Source organism: Embiotoca jacksoni, unplaced genomic scaffold (genome assembly GCF_022577435.1).
Source record: "Embiotoca jacksoni isolate LCO1_2020_lvr unplaced genomic scaffold, fEmbJac1.0.p SCAF_18, whole genome shotgun sequence".
Lineage (NCBI taxonomy): Eukaryota > Metazoa > Chordata > Actinopteri > Embiotocidae > Embiotoca > Embiotoca jacksoni.
Window position 1 is genome coordinate 6,706,274 of NW_027185318.1, and position 25,028 is coordinate 6,731,301.

At 44.9% G+C, this 25,028-nt stretch overlaps 1 protein-coding gene across 8 annotated transcripts in view; it reads right to left on the bottom strand.

The window, feature by feature from the left end:
* Nucleotides 1–25,028, bottom strand: part of msrab (methionine sulfoxide reductase Ab) — a 46,883-nt gene that overhangs the window by 7,148 nt on the left and 14,707 nt on the right. For 3 of the 8 annotated variants that reach the window (XM_069152425.1, XM_069152417.1, XM_069152419.1), the window contains exons 2-5: nt 19,093–19,161; nt 18,825–18,944; nt 15,129–15,233; nt 3,885–3,991 (exon numbers count right to left, since the gene is read on the bottom strand). In XM_069152425.1, coding sequence (XP_069008526.1) covers nt 3,885–3,991; nt 15,129–15,233; nt 18,825–18,944; nt 19,093–19,111 — 351 coding nt within the window. In that variant the 5' untranslated portion in view covers nt 19,112–19,161. Of the gene's footprint in view, nt 1–3,884; nt 3,992–15,128; nt 15,234–18,824; nt 18,945–19,092; nt 19,162–19,286; nt 20,569–20,998; nt 21,191–21,594; nt 21,686–21,808; nt 21,890–23,607; nt 23,783–25,028 lie in introns of those variants that run through there. The other 5 variants (XM_069152423.1, XM_069152420.1, XM_069152424.1 and 2 more) reach the window with 5 other exon arrangements.

Below are 25,028 nucleotides of genomic sequence, written 5' to 3' on the forward strand. Positions count from 1 at the left end.
TTGAACAATACACCACTAACAGTTCTACATTATTCTATTCATTTAATCCAATAATGTGTTACATGAGCAGGACTTCTTGTTACTATTGATCAGCTGAGCACACAGCTAAATCTTTTAAGGATTTTAGTATAAAGCACAGACAGGCTAGAAAAAAAGGAGAGCTGGGGAATAGTTGGAAGCGTAAATGTGACTTTTGAAGACTTTCCAAAATAAGAAACGTGATCTTGTGTGACTAGAAGCCCGATTACGAAACCTGCTGATGCCGTGCCCCGTTTTAACAACCCTCGGGCTGCTCCTCCAGACTTCTAGCCCCAAATGATCTCCCTTTCTTTTTTTTTCAGCCATCATCCGAACCCCTGTGCACCCCCCCCCCCCCTCCTCTACATCCCCCTTTCAAGCTCATTAAGTTAGGATGCTTTATCAGAGGGCACACTCACCCCTCCAAGGCCCTACACACACACACACACACACACACACACACACACACACACACACACACACACACACACACACACACACACACGTGGGCAAACACACAATATTCAAGCTGGCTTGATAATACCTATTGTTCATACATGCGCGCGCGCACACACACACACACACACACACACACACACACACACACACACACACACACACGTGTATATATAGAACCCCCGTTCATCCGTTTTTCTCTCCAAACCCCTAACCCATCTCTAAGCCACCCCCACCTCTACCCCCCCCACTCTCCACTCTCCTCCTAATCAACTCTTCCCATCCCTCCTCTCTCACCCTCCGCTCACCCCCTTGCCCCTCACCCAGCTCCAGGGAGACACGTTTTTAGCAGAGAGGGAGGGATAGAGAGAAAGAGAGAAGGGTGGAGAAAAAAAAAAAAAAAAAAAGAGAGAGATGGGGGAGACAGAGGGAGAGAAAGAGATGCACTCCTCCTCTCTGCTCTGCTGCCACAGCGGCTTGGCTACAGGAGCCTTTGATGTTCTGCAAATTTCAAATTTCATTATAGAGAACCCCCTTCCCCTCTCCCCACCCTCTCTGCTCTCGCGCTTAAACAAGCTTTTCTGCCTCACCCTCCCCTCCCCCCCCTCCCAACCCCTCCAACCCCCTCTCAGTGCTGAAGTTAAGAAACTGAAAGCCCTGCAGAAGAGACTCTTCGTATGGGTTAATTATTCATTGGGCTGTGCCTGTATGTGCCAAATGTATGTCTGTGTGTGCCTGTACGTACACGTGTGTGTGTGCGTGTGCGTGTGTGTGTGTGTGTGTGTGTGTGTGTGTGTGTGTGTGTGTGTGTGCGCACGTGAGTCATGGGCTGGCGGTGGGGTGGAATCTGGATTTTGTGATGCCTGTCTTATCTTTGGTCGTCTTAGATTGCCTCCACCCACTCTCCCTTGTCACTCTACTGAACATGCGTTCACGTCTCCTGATGCTCTCCCAGAGTGCACTGGCCTTTTAGGATAAAACACACTGACACACAACCTCACGTTCACCGGCGGACTCACACAGCAAGTCCTTCCTCTGTAGAGATGCCATTTTCAAGCAGAGCGTTCTTGAGACTCAGCATCGATGCGGCAAAGCAACCATTTCAGGGCAGGAAGCTGCCATTTTGGTACAGAGTGTGTCAGCTGCTTTGAGAAGATGTGTCCCAGTGGTCCTCAGATGAAACTGGGGTGCCACTGAAGTGGTTGACAGATTGGTGGTGTCAGCATCGTTGGTGGGGAGAGAGTCGGGGAGACTGAGCGACAAGGAAGGGAAGCGTCGGAGTGCCGTTTCTCCTCTAGATGTTTGTAAATGTGTGTGTTTTGTGAGCGTCTGCAGTGAGCTGGATTAAGGTTCTCAGCGTCTCCCTGGCATGAAGCTCACAAAAAGATAATGCTCAATGTATTAGCATTTCTTGTGCTGTAAGATGAACTCGGTGAACCCTGGGCTGTTTTTGCTTGGTTTTGCCTCATTTTCAAGCTTGTGGCACTGTGACTTACCTAGAGCCTGCCATATATTGTTATTTTCAGAATCCACAAGACTAAATGGATTTGCTTACATGACGTGACCTCTCTCTGAGCATAGCTGGTTTCACAATCTCGTAAGGCCCTTGTATTAGTAATCTATGTGTCCGTTTTCATCCTAATACTGAGAACATATCAACAATATTACAAAGAATCCATATTTCTACCTATGAAATATGGATTCGTCTCACTCTATCCAATGCTAAAACACTATTTCATGCCTTTGTCTTATCCAGGCTTGAATACTGTAATACACTTATCTGCTTACCAAAATCAAATATTTGCAAATTACAACTCGTACAAAATACTGCTGCAAGAATATTAACCAACAGTGGGAAATGTGATCATATCACCCGTGTTCCTGTACGTATGCGTGTTTTTGTACGTGTTGTCTTGCACAGTAGGTGACAAATACTCTATTTGTAATGCTTTGTATGTAGTTTTTCTAATGCTGCTTATTGTTTTTATTATATGTAGGTATGTTTGGTGATATTGGGCTACATTAAAATTTTCTAGTATAGTTTTCAGAAAATCTACATTTTGTTTTTTTGGGGGGGGGGTAGGGGGGGTTAGCTCAGCTGTCATGAAATTGTTCAATGTTCAAATTTCCAATTTCAAAGTGTTTTTAAAAGTTAAAGTTGAGTGTCAAGTTCATTAAATAATAAATATATTGGATTATGATTTTATTCGAACACAACACAATATACTATATTGTTAATCTAATGAACCATTGATCAAATAAACACAATTGGAGATGAGAGAACTGTCTTTTTCCAAGCTGTATTCTTGATATTGCCTTCACTGATGAACATGCGTTGGCACTATATTTCCTATCACACTCTGTAATGCATGTATGATATCTGTACATTCCTCTCCCCATTTCTTCACACAACTTGTATTTACAAAAAAAATACATTTTTCTTTTTATATTCTCAATCCACCGCTGGCTGGTTGTGTTAAACACTATGAGGTTGGATGGCTTAGAAAGCTCGTTGGTGTATATGCTTGTATGTGGGGGTGTTGAAGGGTCATAGTCAGTTGACAGCCAAAGGGCGGGGTCATCGTCAGTTGATAGCCTGTCAGTGATGGCCCTCTGATCTGTGTGCTTCCCTATTTTGCTTTTCCTGCCTCCTCCCCCCACCTCCCTACCTTGCTAGTCCCAGCTGCCACTGCTCTCTCACCTCTGACCCCAGCCCAAGGCCAAGGTTGGGAGGTTGTTGCCACAGCAACACAACAGCCCTCCGGCCCATGACTGCTGACCTCGGGAGGCCCCAAGTAACCGTGACGATCATAATTTGCTCCTCTCTGCCCCCTGCCAGCTCGTCCATGAATACCATTTAGAGGAGAGAAGAAGCGAACGAACCAAAGTGATGTGGGGATCAACGAATGGATGGATGGATGGACGGACGGATGGACAGATGGACTAAAAGAACAAAAGGGGAACGCGCGTGCCATTGAAAGGGAGAGCTTTATAAATTAGTTTGGATGACCTATTGAGCCTCTTCCTGGCTTTCAGTTTAAGAAAAAGGCTTTCACGAAGTGGATGGAGATGGGCATCATTGAAACAGAGCAGGTTCAGCTTAACTAAACAGCGTAACAGGTCACCACGCCAAACACTGGCCTTTAATTGTTATTTAAATGACTGAGACAACTCTATCTTAGTCTCGCTTAACGGCTAAAAAAAAAGTTTCCTTTAATTGTTTCAGTTTTTTGGGGTATAAATACATTTTGTTACTGATATATTATATGCCGATTTCTATTTTTAAATTGTTTTCACAAGTTGCTCTGCCGCTATTGCTTTACTTCCACGCGTGGTTCGGTTACATGCAACACCATGCTTGAGTTAATGTAATAATATAACCCTCTGATGTGTAAGTGTGGGTATCATACCTGCTGGAAGGCCTCTTTGCTCTTCAGTGCCAGCTCCTGTTGAGTGGGGTGTGATGTGTAAATGGCAGAGCGATACTGAGTACCATGGTCATTCTGCTGCCTCATACCTGCAGGAAACACACACAAAAAAGAAAATAAGACACCCCACAAATAAGCACAAGTGGCACAATCACAGCAGACACAATGTCATTTGCATGTAAAAGGTTTTTTCCCCCCAATTATGTCATCATCGTGCATCTTGAATTCATGAAGCCAAATGAATTCAAAGATCACAGCAGATTTGGGCTTTCATTAGGGAGGCCTGTGGTGTGTAGGTGTATGGGCACATGTAGGTGGGAGCATTTTGTTATTCTTTGTCATCTATGTGGCACTGTCGGAATTTTCATCAGCTTTACATCAGTGTGTTTGGAGGAAGCCCAGGCCTCGTGTACCTTGATTAGGAGGCCAAGCAGCTGCCATCACTTCTGCGCTTTTCAGACGCCACAATCCTGAGCAGCTCTGGCATCCATGGACACATCAATGGCAGACCGCTCTCATCTCTCACTCTCTCTCCCACTCAGCGTTTCTTTCTTCTTTTTACTTAAGGAGTGTCGATCTTTTCTTCATCTATCTTCCTAAATCCGTGTCTTTCTCAAAAGGCCAAAGATTTTTTGTTAGAGGCCTTTACAGACATGCCTTTCAGCCCACTGACAGTTACAGCATCTGAGTTCATTTGAACAACAGACCCCCACCCCACCTCTCCTTCCTTGCAGCCACTGTCATTTCAATTGGTCCAATTTTGGCTTCTGGTCAATGACTGCCAGTCAGAACAAAGGTGTAATGATCATTGTTACAGTGTGTATCAAAGGCATCATATACGCAGTGTCTTTGTCAGGTAGCAGTTTCTGCACGTCTTGCTGTCGAGTCCATTTCGTCCATGTCTTTTAATTAAATTCCTGGCTGCAGCAAAACAAGCTGTAAACACAACAGCACAGTATCACCACCTAATAAGGCTGATATGTGAACATGTTGGCAAACAGTTGCTTATTTCAGACATCAGACACAGAGCAACATTAGCATTCATTTGGAGCTGTGCTTGTACCCAATCAACAAATTTGAGCTTGAACACTTGAACACTTGAGCTCCTTTCAGCTGTGTTTTGCTGTCCACCAACTCCTGAGGGGAATTTTTGGCTTTCCAGTAGCTAAATGCTCAACTATGTTCACCAGATAGTTATTCATATTGTCCCTCTTATGTTTAGGGCTTGGCAGTTTATGTAGTGTTTTTTTTTTTTTTTTTTTTTTTAGAGCTTTCTTTGCCAAAATCTTTTGTATACTACTATAATTACCAAACAATCTATTTCCAATAACTTCCGATGACAAAAACAACATACAATGACCGTTCTCATACCTAAATGACAGAAAAGCTCAATTGTCGAAATCACACACATGACTGTTGGACGGTAGCAGCAGCAAACATACTGGAGCTTACTCGTCATGGTAACAACAAATACATGGCTAACATAGTGAGAAGGTCACAGTTAGGTTTTGGCCCTGAAACCAATTGGTTAGGTCAAGGAAAAGATGATGGTTTGGGTTCAAATTAAGTCACGTGTTAACTAACTTACATTAAAAAAAATGTTTGCAAGATAAACAAACTCAACAAAGAATTTGTTTTCACACACAACAACAGAGGTCGTCTGGGTAAAATTCCTGCATCCATCCAACTACTTGTACTTGATTGGATCAGCAGGATGGACATTTGGCTTGTGATAAGTTGTTACGTTGTAGAAAGGGTTCAAGTTAGGGTCAGGATTGAGGTTAGGGACCAGTTGACTGTAAAGAAACCATTCACAGCAGCAGACAGATTAGAGTGCGTGTCGCTCCTGCTAAACCAATCCAACGCCAACCTTTGCCACTTTTTATTCAATGTCACCTGTGTGTTTGAGTCATTAAAATGTGCACTGCGCTACAGTATGGGGAAATATATCTTTTCTATCTTTGGGAAGCCAATATAGCTTCCTTTGATAAAATATGTATACATATAGAGTATATCAACCAATCAGATGTGACCACTGCAATGCACTTATCTGTAGTGCTATATCCCGATTTATTTTTCAGAAGGGAAGTGATTTAAACTATATAACCTGTATTTTATATTTTGTCAAACGACATACTGTAAGTTACACCTGTTGTAGTATCTTATCTGTCGGCTTCCTATTTATATTGAGGGAGAACAACAATCTCCCCTGACTGTGCAGACAAGACATCTCCCTGACACACTGATCTGCATATCTTGTTCTCTTTAGATTAAATGTTACCTTACATCATAGAGTGTCACAACCTATCTGTGACACAGTCTGTTCAAGCATAGTAGCTATAAGACTTCATCTTGTCTTCATTCAAATCAGAGGAGACAAGCAGACTTCGCCTGCTCTCCGACACACATTGAATAAACTAATGTTGCTGCCTCAGAGAATTCGCTTCACTGAGAATTTCTTCAACAATATTAAATGCTTGTGTGGTTTAAATATGTTAAAAGAGCGTGATGTGGAGAAAAGCCTACTTAACAAAAGGCGTACGTCATCAGTCTTGCAGGATTTTGCAACGAAAATATTGCATTCAAAATCTGAATGAGCAACCGTGAAACTAACATTTGATCCATTCAGTCCGATAACATGTGGAAAGTCACAAAGAGCTGTATGATTAAATTATTTTTTATCCCCATTCAAATTAGCGTAGGGCTAAGCTTGGAGTTAGCCAGCTCGGCCGGTGCAAGTCTTTGGTGCTCATGTTCTGCCCATAGAGCATGCCCACTATGCATTCATGTCTCACCAGACACCAGATTTAAAAAGTCTGTATAGTGTGAAATGCAGAGATATTTACCTGGTGGTGATTTTCTTAATCAGCAATGTGTGAACTCATTTGGTGAAGCAATGAGTGTTGCACTATTGATTTAAAGTGACTCGCGCAGTTGACATTAGTAAAAGGGAGAACCTTACTCTTAACAAATAATCTATAGTTCAACATTTGACAAATATAACATGCTTTCTTGCCAGTAAGATTATAAACATAATATCACTGTAATTTCTGTGCAATTAGGATTATTACGTAGCTAAAAACCTGGCAGCTAGTTAGCTCAGTTTAGCATAAGGACAAGAATCAGGGGTAAACAATCTTTAACTTCTCTTTCAACTTTTCCACCACCACTAGAGACAATTCTATAAATGTGAATTTTCTAATGTCTCCATCTATCTCCACCCTCACCCTCTTCCTCTCCATCTCTGCAGTGTTGGATGTTGGCCATCTTGCCCCCAGCGTTGTTGTTCAGTGACGAGAATAATGGTTGCCCCTCCATCAAAGGCCACCAAGTCACTCTACTATTGGCTGTCCACCAGAGCCTTTCCTCTGATTCGCTGGCTGGCAGGGGTCTTGTAGCTTTGATGCACCCCCTGACCTCCCCTACTGACCGCCCCAACCACACACACAGCAACATTTGCATTTACAAGATCATTTATGGACAAAATATGCATATTAATCATGAGGAAACCCCGTCATATATCATGGAACTCCTGGTTTGATTGCTGTAATTTGATAAAAGCTATTTTACAGCTGAGCAGAATTCATTTTGTACCTTAAAGAAAAGGTAGAAGATGACAAAGGCTTTTCATCACAAAGAAATGGTTGAAGATATGAAATTTCAGAGAAAAGTCATGAGACAAAGACCCTTGAGTGCTAATAGCTGCTTCCAACACAATTAAGATTCCGCTCATATTCTGAGATCCATCCACCATCAGAAGAGGAGTTACTCCCCAATCAAAATATTAACACCATCCAATTTATCAGCCTAGCTTTTGATTATACTAACTCCAAATCCATCCCCATAAGCATTCAATCCTCAAAGAACTACAACGGCAACAAATACCACCCAAAAAAACTCAGATTCTCTCCTCCCGCCTCCACCGTCTCTCTCTTGCTCTCTCCATTTTTAACAGCCCCCTTCGTTATTTTCTCCATCCATCAAAGGCGGCAGTAATTATTAATGAGAGCCTCCCTGTTCGCTCTGCATTATGCATGAGAGCCTTGCCTCTGAAAGCACAGGGTAATGGGGGTGGACAGAGGAGGAGGGGCTATGGGTCACACATGCGCACACACATATACACGGCACTGCCTCTCAGGGTCACCGACCTATGCCCACAAAGCCAAAAATATTAATTAATTGCCGCACCCAAATCAGGAAATTTTAAAGTAGCCCCTTAGACCAAATGGAAGCCAAAATCAGGCAAAGTGGGAGGGTGGTAGGGTAGCTCAAGTCTCAGAGGGAGTAGCTGCTCTCTCCAACAAACGTTCATGCACAAACCTGCGCACACAAATGTACATCCAGGCACTTTTTGGGCTTCTTGTGTTTAAACCCGCTGAGATTTCTTGCAACTCTGTAAAATCTCTTCCAGTGTTTACCCTCACACAAAAAAAATGGCTCCACTCAGCTTTTCCCTGCTGGCTGTTGGGGATAAAAGCCTGCTATTTCTCCCACTTCCAACTTCACCATCACTCCTTCCTTCTGCAATTTGCTGCTAATTCACTTTTCTTCTCTGGCTGCTGCCTAGCTGCCCGCTTACTTATTTTCTTCCAGATTCTATTCCTTGATCTCTTTGCCACATACATGTTTGTGTGCTTGAAGGATGGCAAGGTTTTGGCTTGCACAAAGCGTAGCAACATTTGTGAGTTTGAGTTGCAGGCAAAAAAAAAAGAAAGAAAGAGATGAAACAGTAAGAATGTAATGAGATTAAAAGGGACGGTAGTTTCTATGAAAAACTGAAAAGCAGGGAGGAGAAGAGGAAGAGATGGAGATAGGAATTACAGGCCGGGGAAGAGAGAGGGCATTGTACCGATGCTTGTCACGCTTTAAACGCGTCCCTTCTTCCCGCCCTTCTACAGAACTGGTGGTCTGACCCCGGCTTATTTTTCCTCTTTTTACGCGACGATTCTTCATTCGTTAACAACTGTAAAAGCTGAGATTAGTCTCAACTCCACACCGCTTTGTGCACTGTCCCTCCTTCCCCTGTCTTTTTCAGCTCTCTCACTGCCGCCGTATTTCAAAAGACCGGTCGACACTTGCAAGGCAAGAATAGTTTGCAAATGAAGCAAACAAAATCATTTGGAGACCAAGAAAGAAAGAATAACAAACATTTCAGCAGTCAATCTACTGTCAGTGTCCGCAATTAAGGAATGTTTCTGCATAATTGGTGACTTTTTGCATGCTTCTGAGCGTGGAGGAAAAACATCTGAAGTGAATTCAGAATTATTGCACTTGGCAGCGTGTACCAATTAGACTGCAGCAAAGTGAGCACTAATGAACAATCTAATGTAGTTTCTTTTTTTCTGCTTCTTTTACACCCAAACTCCATCTCCATGTCATTCCCTGCAATATTAACCCAATTTAGGTGTCCAGAGAGCTTTAACTCTGCCCTCTGCACATGCTGAAAGATCAACAGGGATTATGTGGTGGTGATGGAGTCATCATTTCTATGATTCTGTCCAAAAAAAAAAGTACACTACAAATAAAAGAAGTATAATGCCTGATAACTGCAGTCTTCCCTGTGTGTGTGTGTGTGTGTGTGTGTGTGTGTGTGTGTGAGATAGTACTCAGGGTTGTGCCGTGCCCCGCGGTCCTGTTACGACTGTGCGTGCCAGCAGAGCTCTCTCCTCCTCTCCTCTCTCAGCTGCTATTTTTGCCCTGTTCTTATGTAAGCCGCTCCTGACGCGCTGGAGACAGAGGCAGAGTACGAAGTTGGGATGGAGAGAGCATCCCCAGCGGACACACGCACACACTCGCCTGCACGTGCAAACACATGCATGCGCGCACACACATGCACTGCGTACAGTGAACATATATATATATATACACATACATCACACACGCATACGTAGGGGAGTGAGCATGTGACATACACAAACAAGCAGAGCAAAAGCGAAAGCGATGCTCTGCAGGCTGTCAGATGGTGACACAACACGTACAGAAGCAATCTTAAATCAGACATGCGTGTGCCTCAGCAATCGTACTGTGACCGTGTGTGCACATGACTCTTTGGTGTACATGAGCACATCATGAGGATTACTGCGGCAACAATCATCATCTACTTTAAAAAAAAAAAAAAAAAAAAAAAAAAAAAAAAAAAAATCTGTTTTTATCTTGCTTCTGTTTTGTTCTCTCCATACTAGAGCAGCACTCTCTAACATGATCACTTCAGGGTTCTGGGCATGTTGTCAGAGTACCGTGACTCTGGCCCTTTAGATGTTTATTTTTAGCTGCACCTAAATCTAACGAGTACAGCATGCTCCACTGTTGTACACCAATCAGTCCGGATGAGAGCATAAGTTAGACTCTTCAAATTATATCTCCATCTACTACAGAGTGTTCAGGTCAGCTGTTTTAGCAAACATATTTTTATCATAACCTCCAATTACACTGTTGAGATCAAATTGACTTATTATATAATATTTAAAAATGAGGTGAAGATAAACATTATTCAAAAATCACTGCTCCAAATTTAATAATAATAATAATAATAATAATAATAATAATACTATAATTTCTTAAATTTACTGTACAGAATGAAATGTAGGCAGTCTCACTTCCCTGGAGGCGAGATGTTAGTAAAAACATATCGATTTTTCAAATGCTGCACATCTTATTTTCCAGCAAAAATCTTTTCACACATTTCATCTGAATTTGTGTGCTGTCAAATCAAATGCACAACCTGCTGTCAACTCAAAATGCTGCAGATGTTATAGGCAGTCTACAGTTTTGTGTGTTTGTGCGTGTGTGCGGTGCTTTATCAATCATCATTTTGCAAAACACTCATGATGTGTCCGCCTAAGGTTGGGATCAATGTTTTTTTTGAAGTTGGAGTTTGTTTTTTGTTTTCCCTTTCTTGTTACTACTTCTTCCACCCCTTACTTTCTCATTTTATTTCTCCAATTTTATTTCAATCCAAGTCTTATTTGTGTCCATCTATTTCCACGCGTGGCAAACAAGTGCACAAAACTCCACAGAAAAATGACACAATTTTAGTTATACAAACACAAGACTTCTAAAACAAGTTAGAAAAATTTATAACTCCACCATAATCAAATGGACATGCTGCACTCAACCCCCACACTGTGCACACACGTGCCGCAATCTCCATAAATTACGTCCGTCAGCATGTGTGAGGGTGTAATAACTGACACCTGGTAATGAGCATGCCGTCTTCAGCCAACCACAGGAGAGAAATGGGGGTTGGATTAGAAGTGTGGGGGTGGTAGAGGTCACAGGTCAGAGGTCAAGGTCACCTCCTGCGGGGTTTGGCTTTAGATGGCAGGGGCACCCCTAAAATTGAGGGATGTGGTGACACAGGGGGACACGGGGGGACCCCAAGAGGGAATTGGCGTGTGTTGCAGCCAGCTGGGATGATGATATTATATCAAGGAATATTCATGCTCATTTCAATTGTCAGAAAAATAACTGCCACCAGCATGAGTCAGCGGGAAGACAGCTTGATTTATGTCTGCTTTGTAATCTGACCTCGGCAATGCAAAATGTGTGAAATGTGACGAGTCATTTTAGTACTCTACTTGATAAGATGCAAAAATAGCTTTTCACATAGAGTACTATGCAGCAACAACACAGCACAGTTTACACCCATATTGTAAATTACATTTTCACTTCAAAAAAATAAGCTCAAATGAATGAAAATAGCCATCATTGCTGGTTTTTTGAAAACCTGTTAAGTAGATGTGAGATAGACTTCTTTACTTCTGTGTGACTCCACCAGTCTACCTACAAGGGTGAGCGTGCACGTACGTGCAGACGTTATCAAATGAGGACAGCTGTGTCGGCCATTTTAGCTGTGCATTTGTGTTTTTGTGTCTATCGGCGTGTGCCTGTGATGCCTGTTCACTGACGCAGCATCAGCAGCCCACACCATAAATACTGCATGGCCTCAAAAAATAGAGAGGATGGAGGGGAAGAGGAAGTGAAGGAGAGGAAAAAAGATGAGGAGGAAACAATGAGAAGGGGAAAAGCCTCGCTCGTTAAGATGAAGGGCGACGGAGGAGTGTGTGTGTGTGTGGGGGGGGGGGACTGAGGAAGAGATGGGAGAGCGGGGAAGAGGGGGGGGGGGAGCAGGGAGGAGAGAGTGACTAAGAGATAAAAGAGGAGTGAGTGGATTTGAGTGTGTTTGCGTGATGAGCGGATGGCCTCGGGGAGCGGTCGACTCACTGTGCTGCTCTGCGGAAGTACCGACGGGCTCCGGGCCGTTTGCTCACTCACTCGCCCCTCCGCTCCGTTCACGGCAAAGAGGACAGGGGTTTGTGGGGGTGCAGGTGTGTGTGTGTGTGTGTGTGTGTGTGTGGCGGGGGGGGGGGTTAATCGCTGTTTGAATAGGTTAAGGGAGCAATAAAATAGAATGGTAGAGCAGCAATAGGAGTCGTACGGTAAAATATAGGGATGAATTGACAGATTGGTAAGGTACAGGAGTGGCCGGATGAGATGCTCCTATCCTCCACTGGGAGTTTAGGGCACCGGGAACATGGGGAGTGAAACGGGGCCTCCGGGCCTCTGAAACCAGGAAGTATCCAGTGAACAAACTGATATGCATCTTGTGCAGCTCTGTGCACCCTCTTCATGTACAGCGTGTGCGTCCGTCGTGAAAATTCACATTTACAAATTAAGCCGCGCTTTAAAGCTATTGGTACGTATAATAAGCACTTGTGTAACAATATGCTCGGGTATGGAAATGTGTGCGTACGTGATCCGCGGTGTGTGAAAGAAGAGCAAGACGCGTTTGCATCTCGACAGTGATTATCCTAAATGTAATCATGTTTTTAACAATTATGATGAAACAGCACTGCTGTTGCCCTTCCGACATGCAGATGTCCCTTTGACTGCTGAGAGTTTGTCTGTGTGCTCGAGTGTTTCCGTGCACTCGTGCGAAGGTATGCTACTGAGGAGTCGTCTTAACGTAGACATAAGAAACTTAGAATATGGGAGCGTGTTGAATGGGGGGGTTTTATGCAACATCCCAGGGAAGCCAGAAGATTGAGACTAGTGTTGCTGAATATGGAAAGAGGGCACACAGCAAAGGCTGCTGGGAGTTTCTGATTGGCTGCTAATGTTGCTATCCAGGCCGGGATTGGTGGAGCTGACGCAGCCCGACATCACGTTGTCGGGACTAAACCCTTTTGAACTGAGGCAAAGCAGAGAGGCACAGATATCAAAACACATACACACACATATATGCGCACATATGTGCATACACAGACTTGCAGATACACACACCCACACGTGCGCATTAAAAGGAAGTATGACATGCAACTGAATATGCACCTGTGCATAGTTCCATAAACATGCTAACATAAGAGTATAAATCTGCGTTGGTACACGCCAGGAGAAAACAGAATTGATAATGCTCCAGGGCTCGTCTCCATGTATGATCTCCAGTGAATCTGTGCAGTTTAAAGGGAAAAGAGTGAACTTCCTTAATTTCTCCATTCTCTTTTAAGCCCAGCTCTAAGGTGGACAGAATAAATTGGAGCTTAAGCATGCGTGAAGGCACAGCCAGCGGGCCCCTTTCCACCACTCCACGCTGCATTTGTCAAATCAGAGGAATTTCTGCTACACGTGAACCGAGAATCTGAGAAGAGAAGCGGCAAGGATTCACATTTAAGTCACGCGCAAGGAGCAACGCTGAAAGAAAAAAAGTGTACATTTGAGTTTGTGGTTACTTCGAAATATGTCGCCTGATCTTAACGGTGACAAAAAAAAATAAAAAAAATAAAAGCGGAGTGGGTGCATAGACAATAAGCTGCATGCTATTAATAAAACATGAGATGAGACAAGGCAGTGAGTCAGGGGAAATGCATGACTACTCTTTTGGCCTCACTGCCTTTGCCCCGTGGCGTGTCGGCTCGACTCTGCCTGTGCCTTTGCCCGTAGTAAGACGTGTCTCTGCCCTTGGCTACGGTGAACAGAGGAAGAATCTCGTCTGATCGGGACGATGGGGTTCGCCGATGAACTTCAATACTCCTTCGTCCCCTGCCTCGTTTTACAAACCCAGCACGAGCCGAACAAGTCAAAGTCAAGCGTGAAGAATGTAGAAAACCAGCTGGTCGGCCAGGTTGTGCATGCGTTTATCGGGGTAGTTGTGGTAGATGCACAAACATGGCGGACATTTTTGTGTATTTAGGTCACACAGTGTGCAAGAGAACAATCATGACTTGACAGATGCAAAGGGGATGACAGAACTGTTGTGGGGCAGCGTCATTGAGAGTGTGTGTGTGTGTGTGTGTGTGTGTGTGTGTGTGTGTACGCGCACTGGCCTGTTTTAAGGCTGAAGGTCGGGCCTATGAATCTTTGATCCATCCCTTCCCAAGTTGTCATGCCCCTCCCTATGAGTGAGCTGAGTACCTCTACGCATGTCCTTTCTCTCTCTCGCGCACACACACACACACACACACACACACACACACACACACACACACACACACACAGCGTGTCCTCCTGGTGCATGAATGTTCTTACATCACCTCCTCCAGTGAGCACACAAGACAAGAAAGCAAAAGACTTGAAGAGATGGAGAGATGGCTTGTGGGGGAGGGGGTTCTTGTCGACACTGCGTGCGTGGGCGGGTGGCACATATGTGGCACGCTGCACAGAGTACGTATTGTAGCAATATGGATCACAAGCCAGCCATTTCAATTAATTAGATGAATCACCATCACAGCAAAGTTTTAGAAAATTCACCAGCCTCCCGTGATTGACAACTTCACTTCTGCCGCTGGGGAACTGAACCCACCTATGGAACGCAGCGAGCACAATGAAACAGAAAATCCACAGACATCATTCAACCTAGAAAAGACCAAATTTAGTATCATCATTGCGTCAGTCAGAAGCCCGTTCATGAAGCGGATGACAAAAGGCTGGTTGATATTGGAGGAAGTACATGCCATGTACATGCCATGCACATGCTCAGCGAGTCTTTTTTTTTTTTTTTGCAATTGGGGCTCGAACGTGCACCACACTGGTGTGTCTCTCCATGGATGGCTGGATCTCAGACACATTAACACTGTCTGGCGTTGACTTGCACCCATGAGACCTCCCCCCACCACAACGCACACGCAGGCACACGTCTGGGCATCATCCTTCTGCTCTAATACACCCTGTGCCCCTTGGGACAGGTCTTGTTGGAGGTTTGTGTGCGCGAGTGCATGTGTGCACCTCTACCTTGTGTAGGATCGTGGCTCTCCCAAAAGCACTTGAGCAGCTTCTCAAGGCTGATGTCTTGAGGAGAGAAGACCACCCTCACCATCTCGGTATGACCCGTCAGACCTGAAGGAGAATCACAAACGTGCATTAATCAAACAAAATGAGGGATGACATGCGTTAGGATGATGTTCCCTTCATTGGTTCCTCATCCTCTTCATCCCCCCCCCTGCATTTTAATCACAAAAAAAACTGGACATAACAATTGTTAAGCACCGAGCAATTGTCTGTTGCAAAAGCGAGAACATGAATAGAGAACATGAATCACATGCTTGCGGTCCGGCTGTACGTGTCATTGAGTGCATGTGGCCACAGGTAGAAGACATTCAGGTTGAATCCATGCAGAGCTGTGTTATTGCTCATGGCACAATGGGAGAGGAAGAGAGAGAGTGACAGAGAGAGAGAGAGAGAAGGCACAGTAAAGGTTGGAGCTTATAGTGGAGGTTGCCAAAAGTACACAGACACTCGCTCCTGTCTGCAGCTGCCAGGACCCCAAAGCTTCAACAAGCTGCCTGCAGTCATTCTCAAACTGGGGTCTGCTTAAGGTCACGCATGTAGGCGCATTAGTACAGGCACACGCACTGGTAGCAGCAAAGTCGTTCTCATACACCTCATCGCAAACATATACCTTTTCTAAACGTAAATACAGAGGTTAGCATGGGACTGCATTAGTAGGAGCCATGCCTGGGTGCGCACACGCACATACAGTATACATGCACACACAAACATGCCAGCATAGATAGATGTATCAGGTGCATGGCAGACAATAGGAGACGTGATGCCAAATTCATGCATCTGGTCTGAGACCAACTGTCTCTAAATGACACTCTGCAGCAAGCTCAAAGGATCATCTCAAGCCAAGTGAACATGGAAGACGTCACCTCAGAGGATATAAACAGTCTGTCATCGATATTTCACAACAAATAGTCTGTTTTTGCTGGATCCATTCGCCAAAAAAAAAAAAGACAATAAATAAACAATAGCATATATAAAATTGTATCATGTAAAGAAACTCTTTATTTATTGGACTGCATGCATTTTGTTTCGCTCAGACGCAGCAGTAAGTGGAGCTGTCACCTGGCAGTCACTGTGCAGGAAAGTCAATAAGAATAGTGGAAAGCAGAAAATTCAATTGCAGCTAAAGTAGCTGTCAAGACCTGTTGAAAAAAGAAAAAAAAAAAAAAAGGGTGACTATGTGCCGTGACTCTCCAGGCCTGACCCGTACGGAGGTGGCTAAGGGCTGATGGGTGATGAAGACTGTCACCACTAAAGCTGCAACAGACTCGATTTTCGGCTGAAGCACCCTTCAGCAGGATGAATGGCCTTCTGGGTAATTATGACCTCACAAACCAACATGCTCTTTTTTGGTTTAATTGCTCCTTGGTGTTGAAAACAGTAATAAGTGACACAGCATCGGACACCTGTTCAAAAGCTTAAAATTCCCTTTAGTGACACTTAGCCAACAAGCAACAGTCATAGATGTAATTATTGTCATCTCTAAAGTTTATACTTTTGTGTTAAGGGGATGTACCTGCAGTGGCTACATGTGTTAGCTTTGGAGATACACAACTGCTGAAGCATGCATCTTCAAAGATTTCACATTAGAGCCCCAGAAATATCGCACGAGGGCCACATGGCGTGTAGCGAGTGATCGATCAGAGTGAAAACAACATGAAGCAAAACAACATTTTTAAATAAATAAAAGGCACAATTTATTGTTCCATTTCAGTAACGTACATAATAGTGAAGTCATTTTGAGTGACACAACGTAAACACAATGGCCTTGTGGAAAAGTCCAATATTCTGCAATGAAACACAACTCACCTTCCCACCATTGCTCACATTAATTGAGTAAATGACTGTAAAACTAGTTACTGTAAAATTGTATAATTAAAGTATTGCACGGCTGAATCATTTATGATAAAACCATTTTGTATTATGGTGGTGATTATTACTTGAAACCATTTGAAACCCCCGTTATAGATGTCTACATAATTTCAGCCCAAGCAGAAAACGCAGAAGTAGTGTGGAGCAAACATCACAATGGCTAGTCAGATAGATGATAGCACTTTATCAAAGGAAACTGCGCTTCGTGCGCCCTTGACCTCAATATTTTGCTTAATTTTACCAATAGTCAGCTGCCTAAACTTTGGCAGAGCAGAAAACTGGCTGGAGATATTTTTGGAACAATCATAAAGGTTTTTTTTTTAAGACTGACAAGATCAGCACCCTATTTTGTTGTTATGGTTTGAGGAGTGAATATATTTTAATGCTGCACCGTAAAGCAGAAAAGCATCGATTCTGTCTTGCAATATGGACTTTTATTGCGAATAAGATAAGATTTAATATGCTAACTGGTAATTATATCATCTTCTCTTCACTCTCAGCTGTCTGTATTCATCTGTCCTCCCATAACAAATTTGACTGCACCGACACCTCTCCTATCAGACTGTCAGACCATCCGCCTATCTGCCTGTCCCTCTATCCTTCCCCGGTCTTCTGACAGTTCCGTCAACCACGTCTTCCTGTCCGTCCGTCCGTCCGTCCATCCGTCCTGCCCTGACTGTGCTGACAGCTCCTCGGTCTCATGCCGTCGCAGTGTTCTGCTCCGTCATGGCCACTGGAGCGACGCCTGCACCCTCTCAGCCGATGGACAGGTAACCATTCTTTTTCACACTTTTTTCTCAAATTTCCTTTCCCCCTGTAAAGTTTATTTTACCTGGCGTTCCCTCACTTGCACTCACTCTCTCTTTTTCTGTCATCTGTCTCCATCTCCATCTTCCTCCATAGCTGGCCATCTTGTTGCTGGGGAGCTGACAGAGAGACGGACTGGGAGGCAGACAGATTGAAAGAGAAATCCTGTGAAGAGCTCTGCTCAGAAAATCTGCCAGCCGAGCCCAGAGCATGGTTCCCCTCCTCTCCATGTCCCTCATGCTGTGTCTGCACCTAGACTCCATGCCTGCCTGCAATGATGTACCCCGAGAAATGGAGAAAGCCCCCAAACTAACAACTCATGACTCCTCAATCACAAGAGAGGGACACACAGTAAGACATAGCCTCGACATCTTCATTTGAATTATACATCAACCCCCTACATAAATCTATTTGATTGTCGCAATGAGGAAAATGAAAAGAGACAAATTCAGAGACCCAGACAGGTCGTCAAACATTTTCAACGTCTTACATGGCAAACACACAGAATTCACGCTTGTGTCTCCAGCATCATGTTCGCCAAATCATATTTTCAGGGAAAAAAGCCCATTTACGGCGCTTCATACAGAGTAACCTCTGTTGGCGAAAAAAAAAACAAAAAAAAAACACCGCAGTACAGCACAGTACAGAGCCCAATCCTTACAAGTAGGTCATGGGGGGGTGGGGATGGGGGGTGCAGCCCATCTGGAGCAGTGCATTCTGAGTAGTTGACTGCAGATGAAGGGAAGGAGCAAGAGCATGAGAGCTGTACTTAAAACAACCTTTCCAACTCTATCTTTTTCTTTTATGCCTTGCTTTTTTTTTTGGTCTCCTGGCCCTCGACTGATCTCACGACGAAATGTCCTGCCAGGCAACTTCACTTCATCACAGGAAGGTAGCATGATTGGTTAATATAAATCAAAGTGCGTGAGGTATAAATACACTAAAATGTGCAAAGTGCAGTACCTGAGCAGACCTCGTGGTAGGTGGGGTTGGGTGTAAAGCCGCCGGCGTAGCCCACTTGTGTGGAGAAGACTCCTGAAAGGCGCCAGAAAAGCCTCTCGGCTCCCCAGAAGCAGCCCATTCCTGGACATACGCACAGCACACAAACAATAATTAGTGCCTCTGTGTTTCATATTTCACCAAAATGTGTTACCAACCACAAACTGGTGACAGAGCCTTCCATATTGGGTTATTTCTGATTTTTTTTTTAAGTGTGATTGTGCAGTCTCACCAAACATAATGGTCTCCATGCCTTCTGGAAAAGGCTCCACTGTGGGATTCCCATTGACTGCATGCTTGTCTGTGAAGGGAAGCAGTGTGCAAAGTATTGTATCAGATCATACTGTGGTTTTGCAACAGTACAAATCACAGCATGCAAGAAAAGAGGTCCATTAGCAGCTTTAAGTCGGCCTTGTAGGTCCTCACTTCGTTAAAGGCTGACCCAGGCCAGCGGATCAGCGTCAGAGGCTTCTGTGCAGGAAGACAGTTAAGGGATTACACAGCTTTGACCGCCATTCTAACCCTGCTGTCCTCTCCTCAATATCCATAATGACACGCAAGGAAGCAGTTATTTTCTGATCTCTGTCTTGCCCCGCTGTATGTTGGATGTGAGTATATTTGGTGTTCAGCGTGGCACCGCTGGGTGCCCACAAAGCAAACTGATGACAACAGTTCAGGGGCATCCACCTGTGTAACCTCACCCACAGATTAGAGCCTCGGAAGTAAAAATACCCAATAAGTAAAGCAAACTGGAGGGCTGAGAGGTGGCGCTCTGCTGCCAAATGTGCTGCGTGGAATTAGAGGGCTAAAAAGGAAGTGTGTGTGTGTGTGTGTGTGCGTGGCCCACAGATGTGTGAGGAGGATTAGGGTTTAAGAAGACTGAGGTGACTTAGCGTGTAAATCTCCGCTAAGCAAGGCTGGTTTGTACTGCAACCACTAATATTAGTCTACAGATAAACAGGCCACAGGGTACACTAAGAGCTTAGGCAGATACCAATAATGGATGCTTGCTCTCAGTTCACTGTGTGATTACTCTCTGGCTGCTCAGAGATGTTATGTGTGACATTGACCTGAATACAAACAATTACTAATCTGATACGGACATAATAGTTCATTTCCTAGATAGGCCTGGGTTGATCTCTAACTATAACAAAAGGCCAAACACCAACAGCTACCTGCAGTTTATTTCAGATGTAAAGAGATTATTATGAAGCCCGACAGTGCGGCAGCACTGAAAAGAAACAGTGTTGCACATGCTGGGACCACAAAGATGAAATGTTTTGAAGAAAACAGGCAGCAAAACAAGCACCACAGCACTTGAGCTGATAATGCACGTCTTGGTGTGTATGGGCACTTCTTGATATTTAACAAAACTGTTTGGTTTCTCTGTGCAGTAACAGATTGCGGAAACACAAAATGTCACAGAGGGCCTGGCTGCCCTCAGGCAGTCTCTTCCTGCCCTCCTGTTGTGCGACAGTTCTGTCTTTTAGCAGCAGGTTGTTTGGCACTGTGGGGTCGTGTTCACGGGCACAGTCAGCTGCAATCAAAGTGTATCTGTGTCAGTGACCGTGCCGGCTAAATGTTCTCGGTTTCTGGGGGTGACCGGAGGTGGAAATCTTCATCCTTTTTCTTCGAATTCGTATTGTCTCGATCCTCTGCTCGCACTCGCCCTCTTGTCCTCCATTTCTGGCCACGGCGATAAAAAGTACTGAAGTTGCCAAATGACAGAGAGAGAGAGAGACAGAGAGAGAGAGAGAAAACGAGAGAGTGAGAGGGAGACAAGTGTGCGATAGAGGAGGAGGAGAAGTGGGAGGAGGGGAGAGCAGCCTGCCAAAACAATAAAAGGAGTAAATAGCCACTGAGAAGCAACAGATGACGGTAGCAGAGAGGCACTGAAGGATTCTTTTGGCTTTCAGACCACCATGCCTTTGGGCGCCATATAAAAAGACCAAGCACTTCATCCAAGAGAGAACACAGGGAAAACAAACAAACAAGCAAGCAAGCAAACAAATAAACAAATAAACAAACAAAAAAAGAGAGGAGGTAAAAGCGAAGATGGCCAAGAACATGCCGACACAGCACTGTCCAGAGAAGCCAACTCCGAGCCAAAGCGCCCCGCCCTCCCCTCTCTCTCTCACCTGCTCTCCATCTTCGCTTTGCGCTCTCTTCCTCACACCCCCTTTTCCCATCATCCTTCACTCTCCTCTCGCGAACACGCGCACGGCTGCCTGCGTGCACACAATCAGCCTGACAATCGCTCGCGCACCAACCTCTGCAGTGGGCTATTTCTCCCATTGAGCATCTGGCAGAGGTCCAGACGGTGCCAGGCTGGCTCCTTTCACTGTGCCTAGTCCAGCATCCCCCCCCACCCCCCCCCCCCCACCCCTGCCAGACCAGCGCCCACACCCCATTCTGCCAGAATTACCCCATCTAACACACACAGGCACAGAGAAAGAAGTGGCTGAATACACTCACTATGCTGCCTCACTACGCCAGCAAAAGAAAGAATAGAGGACGGCAAAAAAAAAAACAAGCAGGGAGGGTGACTGACTGAGTCTACAAAAGAAGAAAACAGGCTGAATATGGGGGAAGGACTCATGAAAAGGATTTTTTTTCCCAACTTGGATGAGATATGGGCGTAATTTCTTTTGTGCGTCTTTGTTTTCAAGGATATCTGAAAAGCGCAGTGCACGCTATACAGTACAGCGGGAATGAAGCGGAATACTTTGGTCACCTTTTGTTGCTTTTTGCATGGCGCTTGTAGGCGGCTGGATCGGTACCAAAACATCGGACCCGACGCCCTACCACTCTGCTTGAATCAAGGTTACCACCAGTCAAGGGCACAACAATCTGTTGCTTAGCGGATAATAGCGTCCAGTTTGACTTGTTTCGGCGGGTATTTAGTCTTTGTTACCCTTCATTTCTACCCGTGGTCCCGTGTTTCTCACCCGTAACAACTGACGTCCAAGCGCGGCTGCCTCCTCACACAGAGACACGGGAGAGGTACTTTCCCTGGATGCCAAAACTGGTGATGGAAGGTCGATTTCCAGGCTGCTCTGTTTATTTCCTTCCAAAAAAAAAAAAAAAAAAAATCCATTCTCTCTCTCTCTCTTTTCCTCTTCCCCTTCCCTCCCTCTTCCTCTTTCTAGCTTCACACAGGTTGGCAGGGAGTCAGGCACGAGTCGTCAGAGGCGGCTGATGCTTTATACTGGTGCCAACTACCCTCTGCTGTATGGGAGGATGGGCAGGGGCGAGAAAGAGTGGGGCAGAGGAGGGGAGGGGGAGGAAAAAGGCAAGAATGGTGGGAGGTGGTCCATTTCTAAGAACAGTACGAGGTAAGTGAAGACAATGATGCTGCCTGTGGCCTCTAAATAATCAACCCAACTTGGTATTGTGCATGTTTAAAGCTGCCGCTGTCTCGGGTGGGAAAACTGTCCAGACTCTGAAGAGCACAACTTTCGAGGCAGTCATGCATTCCATACGTATTGTATCCTAGCAACGGAAACAGTTGCTATGGCGAAGACTATCTACTATAGCACCAGCTCCATTATCTCCTTCCAGCAAGATGGAGGCACATCCTGTTGGGGCCTGCTCATAAAGTCCATCTCAAAAGCTGACTTGATGGGAAAAGAACGGAGCAGCATCCGACCGGTGAGCAAAAATGAATAAAGGCATCTTGTTTTTAACTGAAGAGTAGAAGGGAAATTTACCGGCTCCCTCTCCCTCTGCAGATATACGAGAGCAAATCCATCCATTTTGTATGGAGCGTGTGTCACAGCGGGCTAGAGTCTGACCCTGAGTGCACTGGGCAAGATGCATGGTGCGCTATTCAGGGTCCCCAATTCATCTACCTGACTGTGGGATAGGAACAAGATCACCAGAGGGAAACCTCACAAGAAAACACAGCGAGAACAAGCAAACTTCATTGGCTTCAGGTTACATTCCCGCGCTGAGGTACCAGTCGTAATCAGTGAGGCACAGCGCTGCCCATGATCAAATCTCTCATTTAATTATGTCATGTTTGTATACCTAATTTGCATGCGTTCTCACTCGCATACATACTTTTTCCTTCCCCTCTAAGCTCTCTCCAATGCCAAAAAAAAAAAAAAAAAACCCAAGGGCATCTGGAGAAAGCCGAGAAAATAACAGAGAAATAATGCCAGAAATATATCTTCGCTGTGAACCTGCTTTCAAGAGTTATGATGAAACATGTAACAGAGATTGATTTTGGTCAGCTGACCTCCCCCATCCTGTTTAGAAGAAATATTGGCAGTCTATCCTGCACCGACTCAAAATAATAGCCACTGTGCCCCTACCATGTAGCAATCTGCCACTGGATCATTCTCGCCAAGGTCACGGAGTACATTATACAGACTGGAGCGAGGGAGGCAGCGCAGGACAACAGGACGTCTGCACAAGGAGCTTCTTTAAAGAGGCTGCGGGGCTTGAAGCAACTTTTAAAAATTTGTGATCTTCATTGTAGAGAGCTCGCGCGCGCACACACAAGACTGGGACTGCACAGGACACATGTGGAGACAGTTCTTGCCATCCTTAAATCACTCATGCTAACTAGCCCACACCAACAAACCCAGAAACCGGTTTTTCAAACACATACATGCACACACTCGAACAACCCCGTCCCCGTCTAAACTGCCCCCCCCACCCCACCCCCACGGTGAAAGGGGAGGAACAGATTTCTGCCATGCGGTGTCTCCGAGCTGCTTCGACAGACGGAGAAGGAACTTACGACGGGGCGGAGCCTTCATGCGCATAATGCCCAGATGGGACCCTGGACGCTGCGGCACCAATTCCTCCTACACCCAGCTCCCACAATGCACTTTGTGGATGCTACTCTGAGTAAGTGATGAGAGGGACCAGGTTCAGATCGCACCACGTTTCTCCTCTGTGGTAAACTGCTACCTCTGTGGTAAAAAAAAAAGCTGAATGAAAGGAGAGGACAAGCTGAGACGAGTTTGATGACGTTTGACCGGGCGATATATCGTAAGAATAAAATCCCAAACAGTTACAAAAAAGGGGTAAAATGTGTTCACTTCACGTACCGAAACAGGCAAAACGGGGGGGAAAAAAAAATGTGTGAACATATTTTCTGAGTGCCGAGAGTTGAGTTTGATCCAAACAGATTTGTTTTATCCTGATTTAATTTAATCGATAACAATTTATAAAACATTCTCAACATATATACTAAAAGGCTTTTACTGCAAGATTTTTGTGGTGGCCTCAAAGATTTCATGACTGTCCAGACACTGAACCACAAAAATACACTCAACAAGTTAAACAGTATCACAGTAGACGGTACCCGGGCACGCTTTGTTTGAAAGGTTAACCCTTTAAAGCCAAGCTATTGGCTGTGAAAAAAAAACATCCCATCAGTAACGGCTGCAAAACCGCAAGGCCAAAATGTTCCAACCCCGGGCTCTATGGATACGAGATGCTCGGGAGAGTTTTGAAATACAAAAAGTTTACTTATCACCAAGCAAGATTTTAAAAACTCTAGCAAAAATGTCCATTTTGTATTTCTGTCTCATCAAAACTGTGACGGAGAAAGTCAACTGTTCTAAAAGTTCTCAATTGCCTCTTGACGCAACAGAAACGAAGCACGACGACGCCGCATCCACTTCGGTCCCAGCTGTCGGTGACGGCCTCTTCACTGAACGCGTCGCACTCGGCAACCTGTGAAAAATGGCAGCGGTTGCATTTTTATGACAAATACGACCTGATCCTGGTACGCGAACCTCAAACGGTGGAAAGTGACAAGTACGGTAGATCAGGCGCACACGGACCACGCAGTCGTCAATTGAAATGTTCAGGTGGATCTGTCCAAACTAAACTTCAGACACTCGTGTCGAGGTGACGTCGAGGGCGAACAGAGCGTAAAAAGAAAACGAAACTGTGTCGGTTTGCTGCCCGTTTTCTGCAGAACTGAATCGCTCGTGGTCGCGGAGTACATTTCTGCCGGGAGAACTCACTTCAAATCAAACCGGTAGACATTTTTGCTGATGGAGCAGAACATGGCTCCAGCCCGTGATGCCATACAAAATCTGATAAGCTTAAGAGCCGACAGATGTTTGGAAGGAAGTCTTTTACGTTTGCTGCAGCTGTCATTTTAATCCCCGTGTCACTTCAGTCCAAAATATACGTCTGCTCTGG